This window comes from Gymnoscopelus microlampas (genome assembly GCF_963454915.1).
Source record: "Gymnoscopelus microlampas genome assembly, chromosome: 17".
Lineage (NCBI taxonomy): Eukaryota > Metazoa > Chordata > Actinopteri > Myctophiformes > Myctophidae > Gymnoscopelus > Gymnoscopelus microlampas.
Window position 1 is genome coordinate 31,842,201 of NC_139954.1, and position 12,578 is coordinate 31,854,778.

General features: G+C 38.2%; 1 protein-coding gene across 4 annotated transcripts; it reads left to right on the forward strand.

The window, feature by feature from the left end:
* Positions 1 to 1,280: 1,280 nt before the first annotated feature.
* Positions 1,281 to 11,835, forward strand: lnpa (limb and neural patterns a). Of its 4 annotated transcripts, none has more exons than XM_084085177.1 (14): positions 1,291 to 1,332; positions 1,859 to 1,937; positions 2,368 to 2,459; positions 3,177 to 3,218; positions 5,487 to 5,674; positions 5,772 to 5,830; positions 5,921 to 5,961; positions 7,527 to 7,607; positions 7,776 to 7,827; positions 7,909 to 8,130; positions 9,285 to 9,390; positions 9,735 to 9,805; positions 10,103 to 10,258; positions 10,556 to 11,835. In XM_084085177.1, exons 3-14 carry the CDS (start codon positions 2,433 to 2,435, stop codon positions 10,717 to 10,719), a joined length of 1,209 nt encoding a protein of 402 aa, XP_083941303.1. In that variant the 5' UTR covers positions 1,291 to 1,332; positions 1,859 to 1,937; positions 2,368 to 2,432; the 3' UTR covers positions 10,720 to 11,835. The 4 variants fall into 4 exon arrangements, with proteins under 4 accessions (XP_083941300.1, XP_083941301.1, XP_083941303.1 ...); XM_084085176.1 differs by having other exon boundaries at positions 1,305 to 1,332; positions 2,365 to 2,459; XM_084085174.1 differs by lacking the exon at positions 1,859 to 1,937 and having other exon boundaries at positions 1,281 to 1,332; positions 2,365 to 2,459.
* The last annotated feature ends 743 nt before the right edge of the window (positions 11,836 to 12,578 follow it).

Sequence of the window (12,578 nt, forward strand, 5' to 3'; positions counted from 1 at the left end):
GCATCAATATCATAGAACAAAAATGAACTGTATTAGGCTATATATATACCTTTGTCACTTACCTGATGTTTGCCTCATTAACTCTTTGTTGTTACATTCAACCTATGAATGAAACAGGTGCTAGCGCCATGTTGGACATATGCCTGTTCTGAATGGGCCACTTAATTGCAGCTTTCCGCTCATCCAAACAAGTTCAAACTTGATTTTCCCTGGGTCCCCAGATTTTCCCTGGGTCCCCAGCAGCACACCTGCCAAATGTTGTCTTCAAGATATTGATTTTGAATTTCTGGATTTTCCCTACCTTTCCCTTAAAACTTATTTTCCTCTCATTCAGGACACAAAATCAGTTGAGTTTGTTTTTGTTGCAATTAGTGGGAGGTCAAGTGAAATTATTACTGGACACATTTTTTAAGGCAAAAAGGATTATGAAGGACAAGCATCACCCAAGCAACAAACTGTGATGATGCGTAATGGTAAATGCTAGAGATGCAAGCCAAGGGCTCTAGGCTTCATAGAAGTTTTTCCCGGCTGCTGTTGGAGCACTAAATGTGTACATGGCCATAAAACAAAAGACAAATTAAGTGTTAGTATGAAACTGTCTCTATGCTTGACCACTATAGCTTGTTCTTGTTTGAGTAATGCTGCTCATGCTATCCTGTTGCTTTGTACATCTGTGGTCACTTTGCACATTTGGGTGAACATTGTTGTTGTTTTTATCAGAAATACTACACAGTGGCATTGGCTTGCAGCCAGTTGTCAACTGCCTGCAAGACTGGCCTAACCTGTGGACCCCAATAAGGGCCCCTATAAACTAACAAACAGTTATTCTGGGGGAATTTTGCAGTGGATTATCAGACATAGGCTATTCACATTTGACTATACATATTCCAAACTTCTTCCCCTTGAAAATGTTATGTCGGTCAGCTTGCATTTAAAGTGGATTCATAAACCAACCATCAATTATAAAACAGTGTCTGGTCCAGGGCTATGGTCCAGGGTAGTAAAACTCACAGTAGCTGACTTCAGACCACAAGTCATCACCTGGCTACTGCTGAAAAAGCCTGGTGGCGGGAGACTAATCACCAGATTAGACATGTTCAGAATCTTGCCCTAACGTTACTATACTTACTTTTAATGGTCATTAAAACACACACACACACAGTGGATTTTCATGTCCCGAGGATACTCAAACAAACGACAAGGTAAAACTTGGCACAACATGTTCCTTCCAGGCTGCTCCCTTAACATTGACACTCCCCCAGCAGCCAAACACGTCGTCATTCATGTCAAGAGCAGCAGAGGAGTTGCACCCAACACTGAATACATGCAAAGGTAAATAATCAATGTGAATATTGATGTAACTTTTCTGTTGATATGTGCGTTTCAGCGCTTCCTGTTGCACGAGTCCACGACAGAGCAAATGGACGTGCTGCTCAAGTGTATTATTAGCTGCAATATAGTTCGCTAATGGATAATGTTAGTAGCTTTGAAGCTAGCTGTGTGCTGTGTTGCCAAGTCCGCTTATTATAAGCGACGTTGGACTTCTTTTTCTGTTAAGTTTCTTGTAAATATTGCTTCTTTGGGCTTGCTTCCCAATTTTGTAATTATTATTTAACTAGTGCTTATATGTTAATGTAATCATGGACCACCCGAATGAATATGTAGCCTATTTGTGTATTGTGTTGTTAAAATGTTTCAAAACGTTTACGAATATTCCACATTTATATTTCAAGATTTGTTTTGAAAATAGCAGATCTACAAGCTCACAACTTGTAGATCGGCTATTTTCAAATAGCCGGTGCATAGGTTTAAAGTTCTCATGTGGGCTAAGTTGCTTCTTTTGGGCTTGTTTTCCTAGACCTGGTTGCTCATTTCTCTCTCAACATCTGGCAACACTAACTGTGTGTAGCTTGCGGCCATGCGACGTTTATAGATAGGTATGTGTGTCCATTGGAAGCTATACATAGTTCACGTTACACAAACCTTTTGCTGTGAAGTCAACCGCTGCGTTTACATTGAGCCGACATGCATATTTCTAGGAAAAAGATCACTTGCTCTGATAACGTCAACTGTGTTCAAATTGTTTTTCTGGCCATTTTAGATGGTGTTCCTGTTTAGTCTGATATATGTATAGTATATATGATTTAAACGCTTGGCTACATTCCTCAGAGCAGTTATATCGAGAGCTCAAGTAAACAAGTGTTATTGTAGCTTGTTGTAGCCTTTTATTCAAAGGAACTAGCTCAACTTGTCACTGTGTGGTTGCTTGTCTTATCTACTGTGCAACAGTTACTTCTGCTCTTTCCTGCATGTCACGAAGTTAAGAAAGAGCTTCAAATGCCAATGACCGTCATGTCTTGCCAGCAGGTGGAGAGGCTCTTTGTGTGGCTTCAAGCAAAAGGTGAAAGAGATCAAATACCCTTTATTTTAAGATGGGGGCGGTTGTCTCTCGGTGGAAGGTTTGTACACATACATTTTACTAGTCTATTTGCTTTTTTAATGCAGCTGGGCTGCTGCATTAGTAACCTCCTGTGTTAATTTGTCAAATATAAGTGCTGACTACAGTCATGTTGCACAAGAGAGAATGCATTTTTGTACAGTTTAAGGCATTCTACATTTGGTGAATATATATATATATATATATATATATATATATATATATATATATATATATATATATACATACATACATACATACATACATACATACATACATACATACATACATACATACATACATACATACATACACACATACACACACACACACATGCATTTAAATTGTTACTTTGTATCATGCTTGTGGAAGATGAATTATTTTGCAGCTGAAATGGAGCTGCAAAACAATTTACAGAATAATCTCTGAATGTATGCCACGCTTTGGATAAAATCCTGTTTCAGACTGGCATGTAGAAAGTAAAGTTGATAGGACAAATACTGGCAAGTTGACAGAGGTACACGTGTTGCACATAATAACAGCAAGCAGAGCTCTCCCATTGCACTAGTCTGTGCTATTTCACACCAAATTGTGCAAACAAGTCATGTACTCAATACAGAGGAAGATGGGCAATGTTTCTAAACGCCATACAAATATTTTATAGCCCAGAAAGAACACCGTTGTCTAATTTCACATTTTGATTCTGTTACTTGAATCTCAAAATGTTTTTATCTTGCAGACCAAGCCATCCACAGTGGAGGTTTTGGAAGGAATTGACAAGGTAGGTTTAACAAAAGCCCTTGGATATGTTTTCATGTAGCATTTTTGTGTCTCTGCAGAAAATAGTAGTAGTCGTGTGATAGTGGTTGCCCATAATATGCAACTATATTACTATCAATATAATCAATCACTGATCACATGGGTCCTTGTTTTCAATTTAAAATGTCAGCCATCTTCTTTATTGCATGAAGTTGATGCTCAATTGTTTCCTCGGTGCCTATTGAGAAAAGACAATATAGGCTGCAATGCTATGGTCATTTGAAATTCAGTGCCAATTTTTTGCCCTGCACTATTGTAAGGAACATAACCTCAGTAACTGATTTATCTCTTAGATTCCCTGTCAGAATAATGGCCTTAGACTGGCATAGGACGGGTAGATACCTAAATCCTACTTAAAGGGAGATGTCACTTTAAAACATATTTTTGGGGTCATTTTAACATCTCCTCGGCTTTTGTGAGCACCCCAGACAGTTTTTAAGTTGTTTGATTCAGTATTTTGATATTCATTTTAACAGACACACTCCCATCCTATACAAACCACACACTCCCTTCCTATACAAACCCATTGTAACTTCAAACTCCATTAGAGTTAGATTCACCGTCTTTGGCTCTGGTGACTGATATTGTCCTTCTAATGCCAAACATGTTTGAAAGTGAAATATCTCTTTTAAGTTGAATTGGTTTAACACAGTCCAGTATTACTAGTGGAAATCTTTTTGTTACAGTCTGAATAGTTTAATTCCCCCATCACACTGATGCTCTTTGTTATATGTATGAGAGCAGTGAAGTTGGTTTATTGCGCATGGTGTGAAGTGATTAGGCGTAATTGAGGTTTGTTTGCTTTTTATTTTCTTGGGTAAACTATGCAAACTGACAGTGTGATGCTGCTGAGTTGGAGATCTGTTTAAACAAACCCTGGAGTGACAGCCACACATGCTACTGTATAATGACTTTGTCCACAGAGACTTGGTTCTGGTCTATTTGCAGACTATTTTTGGGATGGGGATAATAAACCCATGAAACCAGTGGTGTTTCATTACCCTATTAATAAAGAGATAAGAAGTTAAAGGAGTAGCGTGTCTCCTGTTAACGGAAAATGTAATCCATAGTAAATGCGGGTGCATTTGCTAAAGGAATTTGCACATTTGAGTTTTGTTTTTGTTTTTCTCATGGTGGGCTCCCAGTTGCTAAGTTTAGATGCTTCTGCTCTGCTTGGCTCCTCCTATCCGAGTAGCTACCCCCCCACCCTCATGGACACATTATTAGGTCTACACTTTACCATATCTCACCTACATTTCATTAATCGGTTTTAATGTGCACATTGCCGCTCCATTAATTAATGATCCACATACACTTATGTAGTTATCCTTTTTGTCCTCATGTGTAGCAATAACTGTATCCGACTTTGAAACTCAGGTAACCGTTTGATCAAAATAAAATCCATATTTTTTCACGATTTCCTGACTGTGGGCAGCCTTGAGAAAGTGCACATAGTTTCCTTACATATATGTAATTAAGGTGCAGGCGCGTTATATATGGCTGAACTTATATATGTTGAGTACCGACCCAATTCAAGCATGTTTAATGATTGTCATCTTAATTCCTCATGTATTTCCAGACAGCCTGATTGAAAGAAAACGTCAGAGCAGCACAAAGTACAAGGAACAATAATGGTCTAATTCCCAAAGGGCAAAAACATAAGACATTAGTCTTAATATTAACAATAACAGTCCAAGTCAAGACCAACTAGTCTTTTTCTCACAGTCTGGCCAGGGTCCTTTTTGACTCGTATTTCAATTACGTAGGCAAGTCAGGAAGTTTTACATTGGACAACACTGTCTCCCCCCCCCCCCCCCCACACACACACACACACACAGACCAATCAGAAGCCGTGGCTGTTTTCTCCCGTTTGTGCACGGAGCTAGGAGGCTTACCAGACTCTGGCGAAGTGAGAATAAACAAACGCTGAACTTAGCAATCAGTCTGGGTTCCAGGCTAAAGCGCAACACACATTCAACACATTTCATTGGTAGTGTAATGAAATGATAAGAAATAATGGGGGGGGGGAACATGTTTTTTTCCTCTATATCTTTTTGGGTCAGTGTTTCAAACAAGAGAGCTCAAACTAGGTGGACAACTGCCAGCCCCGCTCCCGCCGCCACTGCATTAACCCCTTTGCCATAGGTATCGTAAGAGTACATTTGCCCTATGTTTTCCCCAAAGTTTGGTTCATTACATAATTTTTGTTTTAATGTGTCTGTTTTGGCAGGATATACAAATTCTGGAGGAACATGGGGACAAATATCAAAGGCAGTTGAAGACATGGGTTGGGGGACTGCTTCTTTACTCGGTTCTTCTCTACCTAATCACATGTGTAGTTGTGTATTTGTGGTACCTGCCTGAACAATCGATGGGGCGGCTTATAATGGCTCTTCCCTTTGTAGTATTTCCATTATTGTAAGTATACAAGATAATTGATCACATATACATGTGTAGTATATTGTGTAGTGGCAAAATAATTTGAAAACCAAAAACATCAACTTGTGCCCTCTAGAGTGTGGCTTCTTCGAAAGATGCTTATTGCGCTTTTTTCACGGAGGACTGAGAAAAACAGTAAGTGGTTTTTTTGGCTGTTGATACATACATTATTTTGTTTGATTTGAAAGTTGTCAAAAATCAAATGCAAACCTTTCTTTGTTTCAGATGAAAAATTAGAGGACCTGAAAGCACAAAAGCGGAAAATAGTGAGTTCATAATGTGTCCTACATCTTGATGATGCGTCATTCATTATTTAAGTTTTTTTTGGGGACCTAAATGTTACGTTTCTCTCATTGATGACATGATCCCTGTGGTTTGGAATGGTACATCACTAGTATTGCTAAGCAAACAAAGCTATGTTGTTCCTAGAATGCCATATTAAATATTCCTCAAAAGCAATATGAAGGCACTATGGATTGAAAAGAGTAATGGCATGGGAGGGAATGAAAGTGCAGACAGAGGAAAATGAAAGAATAACCTGTGAATAATACGTTTTAGAGGGTGAGGGGACAATGGGCTCATTTCATTCTAAAATTGAAAAATGATAAAAAATTGATATTCATGTCCGTAAACCGAATTTTAATTGCTGTAAATAGTTTAATTGGTGGTTGTAATCTCTATTTCTATAATATTTTTGTAAATTGATACATAATGGTCTTTAGCTACAGTAAGTGAAGTCTTTCACTTCATACTTTTAAGTATTGTACTTTGCCTGTATGTTAACTGTTGTATTGATCTTTGAAATAATTCTGTATCCAGATAATTGCTACTCTTAATAAATAATCTAATGACAATATAGACAGCTGTTGATTGGTACAGTAACTTAGCTCAGTAAACATTCTGCTAATGTCACTTTAATTAATAGCATTTAGTGCCAGAAAGGAATAAATCTGGAGAAATTGCTTGTCATCCAATGTCAAGTCTAATAGCTTTCAATAATTATGGCTGATGGATTTTCACACTCTCCATTATCGAAGTAGTGATTGCAATTATTCTTCATATTATATGTAAACAATTACATATATTTGCTTCTCAATTGATGTGAAGATCCACGCACAAGATATCACAGTCACCTTAACTTTTAATGTCATGATAGATGTTTTTGGCATAATAAAGGGAAATTCCAACACTGAAATATTTAATAGATTAAGGCAACTGATTAAGTCTCCCTATGTCGCTGGTCAGAATGATCTCTGCATAGAAGTCACAGCATTGGGAGGATTGAATTGCAATCAATTTTGAAGAACTAGATAGAAGCCTACTAAACAAAATATTAAGAAAACAACTGATTTCCATATTTGATTGTCTTTTGTTCAGACTCGTTTTTCTTTTTTTTTCTTTTTTACCTCGCTTGAAGTCATTTGTAAAGCAGGAAACTGGAGCATTGTGCACTAGGTTAGGGCTATATGTCTGTACTGATGATATGTAGAGAGCTAGCTGTGAGCTCATTTTACTGCAGTACAAATACAAAGAGAACCAGAGTGGCATTTCAAAAGGACTTGTTAACCCAGATAATCTGCCAAATCAGATAAATGTTTTTGTATTGCGGATCAGTTAAACCTCCATTCATTATTCTAGCATTGTTGTCCCCTGTAAATAATGTCAATGGACTTACTGAAAGTAAGTCCTACAGTTGTTGGCACTAGTAAATATTATATATGGATGGGTTTCAATTCTGGCTATTGAAATAATCCTATGGTAATCGGCGTTCTCTACCAGGTGAATAATGTATCTTTCTGATAAAAAAAATGTTAATGTTGTTTTTTTACAGCTTGAAGAGGTTATGGAGACTGAAACCTATAAAAATGCAAAAATGATTCTGGAAAGATTTGATCCTGATTCCAAGAAAAATGTGAGTGTTACATTTTGTTTACATTAATACGTATATAAGCTGATGAATTTGTTTACTCTGCTAATTGGGCTTGTGTAATTGCCACTCATCTAATTTATTTTGATTTATCACTTGAATAAAATTAAATGAAAAGCTAAGTCTTTAATACTGTTTCTTATTCAAATTCAGGGATTTGACTCTCCTCCAGTTGGACCCCAAATGACTCCAAGACCAGGACAAGGTAACAATCATATCCAAGACAGCAACCTTATTTAAAGGCCCTATTTTGGCTCTGCAACCTGCAATGTTTCCTCCTTTTTAGAACTCCGTCAGCGTAATGTCGTTCCAAGGACCCCCGCAGCAGTGGTGAATCCTGCAAGCAGTGCTTCAGCCCGCCCCCCTCTCCCTTCAGGGGCCACCTACTCTGGACGACCCCCCCACTCCGCTCCAGGCGGACCCCCAGAGAGGGGCCTGTCGGCTGTAGCTGCTCAGCAGAGCTTGATGAGGAGGCCCATGACCCCTGGCACACCTGTTCCAGGAGTCGGTGAGTTACCTGCACGCAGGGGGACCACTTCATAATGTGGTCGATTAAGGTGTGATTTACTCATCTCTGCCTCTTGTGTCCCCAGTTGTTCAAGGCTCTGTGGTATGGGTGGTGTCAGCATTGGTGGGATATGTTATGGTTGTAATGGCCAATTGTACATTTTTGGTTGAAACAATTTTGAGTAAAATGGTTTAAACGTTTCTGTAAAAATGGTGCATTCATTTACAAAGTTAGGATGTACAGTAGGTTGCTTTTTGTGTTACCTAAAATGTCATAATAATGTGTTATCTGGAATAATTACTATAAGATGAATGCATTGTTTATGCTTGTGATCTTGGGTTGATTTGAATCCCTGCTTACTCTTGCTAGATTTGAAAAGTCAGCTGGCCAAATAGAAACAAGTCATGTATTCTAAAGAATGATTGTTGTATGTTATCTGTGGTGCTTGGACAAACTGAATATTCAATATAAATTAATTCTGGACTATGAATACTCCATACGAGATGCAAATAAGTTATAACGGTAAAGGAAAATGTGTTCCTAGAGGAAGCAGCATGCTGTAATTGCCATGTGGAATGCTGACTGTGAGGTATGCGCGAAAGCAAGATTATGTTAACTGTGATTAATTAGCCAGCCCTGCGTTTGTTCTCTGGGCAATGGTGGTAGAATCTCACTAAATGTCTTTAATGCCAGGTAAAATTACCTTTGGCATCGAGCACAGCTCACAAATGGTTTATATGACTTGATGCTATCAGTTGCTTACGGCGAAAATTGAAAGTGAAAAGCAATTTGATACAAAGAGTCACCACAGAGTTTCCATATGTTGGTAAATTAATAACCAGCAGGATACTGAGACTCTGCCAAGTCTCACAGAAATGACCAGTCATCTTCCTATGATTGCTCTTGATGTTAGATTATATTAATTACACCTCACCAACACAGCAGGGAATCTGCACGTGCTTTGCAAGTGATATCCAGTTTCAAGTCATTATGAAAAAGGGGCAGGTTTTCTTACATTCATCATGGCTTGTGCAGCTAACTTTGCCTAACCATTTTGCCCAGATTTTCATCGAGCCTTGCCCAGTTTGTACTGATTTGTATTCAAGACAGTGGACTGTGTGTTGCTAATAGACATGGCTGTTGTAATTTAACAGGGATGCACCCCCCGGGCCCACCCCTGGCCAGACCTGTGCTCCCCAGGGAGCGAGGTGCTATGGACAGGGTCATGGAGTACCTTGTTGGAGATGGCCCTCAGAACAGGTACTGTAAGCGACTCCTTAAATTATGCAACCGAATTTAACCAGTTTGTTACTGACAATAATCATTTCTATGTTCGCAAAAAATACAGAGCAGTAATATACATACGTCCTACAAATGTATAAGATCCATATCTCAATAGACATAAGTGGTAGATTTGCCACACTCCTGCCATGGAAATGGGAGGTTAAAATGCTGATTGAGCCAGGATTATTAGTGAATTACTATTACTAGTGAGCATTGCTTGGACTGTGAGAAATGTCATCCTATATATCAACAGAATGATGTTTCAGTAATGTCATTCCATGTATGCGTCCTCAACTAGATTGTTTTTCTTCCCCTCTTAGATATGCACTCATATGCCAGCAGTGTCTGTCCCATAACGGCATGGCATTAAAAGAGGAATTTGAATACGTTGGTAAGATTTAGAGAAACACAACACTCTTTGTCAGTCTCCATCAAACACTGTGCCTTCATTTACCCTCTAGCTTTTGGCAGCATAGTATATCATATGGCTCTTAAATGCCTTTGCCACTTCCGACCTCTGTAAGCAAAAACACAAGATTGAATATGCAAACTAGTGCTGCATATCGATCTGATGTGTTAATACAGCGGTGGCTTTTTTCTTTTTAGAATATTATTGGTTTCATATTCATATTAATCTGTGTATATATGAAAATGATTCAGATAAGCACCATGTTTTGTCTTATTTCAGCCTTCCGATGTGCATATTGTTTTTTCCTGAACCCTGCAAGAAAGACAAGGCCTCAAGCCCCCAAACTCGCTGAGATCACTGGTGAAAGGAAAATGTCATCTGAAGCACCTTTGCCATCACCTGGTCTTGATGTAGACGATAACCAGCCTGTTATAGGTAAGTCTACTAACCCTACTTGGATAAGGACCCACTTGAAGTGCACAAAATGACTGAAATTTACTGGTCGTGCTTAACACTTCACCCCTCCTTTCTCTCTATATGAAATATCTTTGCCGAAAATAAACAATCTACAAGCTCACAATTCATCGCAACAAAACATTTCGTCTGTACTGAAATTGAATCCGGTTTACACACTAGCGGGATGTTTCCCATTATCAATTCAAAGGCTAAAGTTAGATCAGCAGTCTTATGTTAAATCCATCTAAAACATAGAATGGATCTGTGATTTCTCAGGAATAACTGACACTCATGCTGAAGAAGACCCCCAAGAGCCAGAGAGCCCAACTGAAGAAAGCATCCCTGAATCCAATGAGGAAGGGACCCCAAAGTCACAGGATCCCCCTATGGAGAGTCAGTCTGATGACGAGCACAATGTGTCTGCCATGGAAGTGGAATAGAATGTAATTTCGACATATTGGATCACAATTAATGCTGGAGTTTAATGTTTTTGGCTAAGTGTTGCGGTAATGGTTAATCTATGCTAACGCCATTTAGCTAGAATGGCACAATTACAAGCCAATAGGTAACCTTATTCAACTTTTACAGGAAGTGTTTTATTTTCAGAATATGCTCTATAGTTGTAGCAATAGTAATGATGAATTTAATTGTAGCAATAGTAATGTTGAATTTAATTACAAATGTATAGGGTCTACAGTAGAAATTGTTAACAGCCAAAATATTTTTTTTGTTGTCCCGTTTGTTTACATGCCAAGTCCATTTTTCTAGCAGAAATGAAGGAGAAATGTGTCAACTTCACAAAAGCATTTCTTGCCTGTCTGTTGATTATGTGTTGACATAGGAAAAGCCTTATTCCAAGATGTCAGTTTTTCGGATTTCTTGACTGAATGTATAGTATTGTTATATCCATGTGTACTGTAGGTGTGTAAAATTCAGGCTGTCTTATGGGAAATTTATATTTTTATTTATATGGGAATTATATTTATAGATATGTTCTATAATGACGTGCCTTTCATGACAGTATTGAATAAGAGGCTGTACTCACGAGCACAATGGTGCTAATAACATGTTTACACCGTCATGGTACCATTACAGGAATGCAGACTTGTATTTATTGCTAAAAGGGGGGAAAGAGATGAACTTAGTTTGCACCTGCCCTGAGTGCCTTTTGTAATTTAAGGCAATGATCACATGCAACATTTTGAGCCAATGTGTATGGGAATTGTGATTACATTGGATAATTATTTATTGTCTGTTATAACTTGGTACAGGAATTTGTGTCAACACAATGCTGATACAATATTACAGAATAAAGAAATGGGGTATATTAACCCTTTGCCTCCCAGCTGTAATGTTTTTGTTCTAATTATGCTTACTCTTTAGCTATGACTCCACTTTTGCCTCCACTATACATCAGAATATTGCCTGTGTACCATTGCCTTTATATTTTCATATACTGTATGTTTATAAATGATATAAGTCCATCAACTGTTTTGCTTTTTTGAAGTGTGAGAATGCCAATGTCTCAATAAAATTAAAAACAACTTTAGAAACTGCTCTCATTTGGGTCACAGATCTGTACAGACTGATTTCATCCAGGTTTGTGTTGGAAAACAGCCCATTTTTAAAAATATTTGAAAACATGGGATTGCTGATTGTCAAATATTTCAAATAGAATATAGATGTATAGAATATTTAAAAATGGTCTACGTAAAAATATTTCCATTGTATTCCTAGTAACATTTGGCAGACCATTCTATCAGCGCACAAATCGATGAAGCTAGAGTCAATATATTGCTGAAATTAGATATTACCTGTATGTGTGTTAGGCTGTTATTGCAAACTGCAACCCTTCCCCCACTACCCTGTACCTCACTGTGGGACATTTAAAAAGGACATGTTAAAACAGTCCATTTTCATTAGCAGGCCAATTTTAGCTTGTGATCATTTTATTTTAGCTCATTGATCATTTCAGACAGCATAAGATAATGGTGTTGACACACAGCCCGACCAGTCTTGATTGCTTGACCCTCTTCATTTGCAACGAGAAAGTCATTGCAGCTACAAAGTTGCTCTTTGCCTCCACGCGACCCTTTCCCCTGAAGATACACCATAAACTGTTGGTATGGGTCAACATCCCACATCTTCTATGGGTTTTGATAATGTATGTTTACAGAGACGTGACCTTCTGGGCTTTGTAATGCATCAATGTGACACCACCAGTAACGCCTGATTCCACCGCATGCTGTTTGAGGTTGACCTCTGACAAGAGCCAAACAGGAAAAAAATGGGACATCAA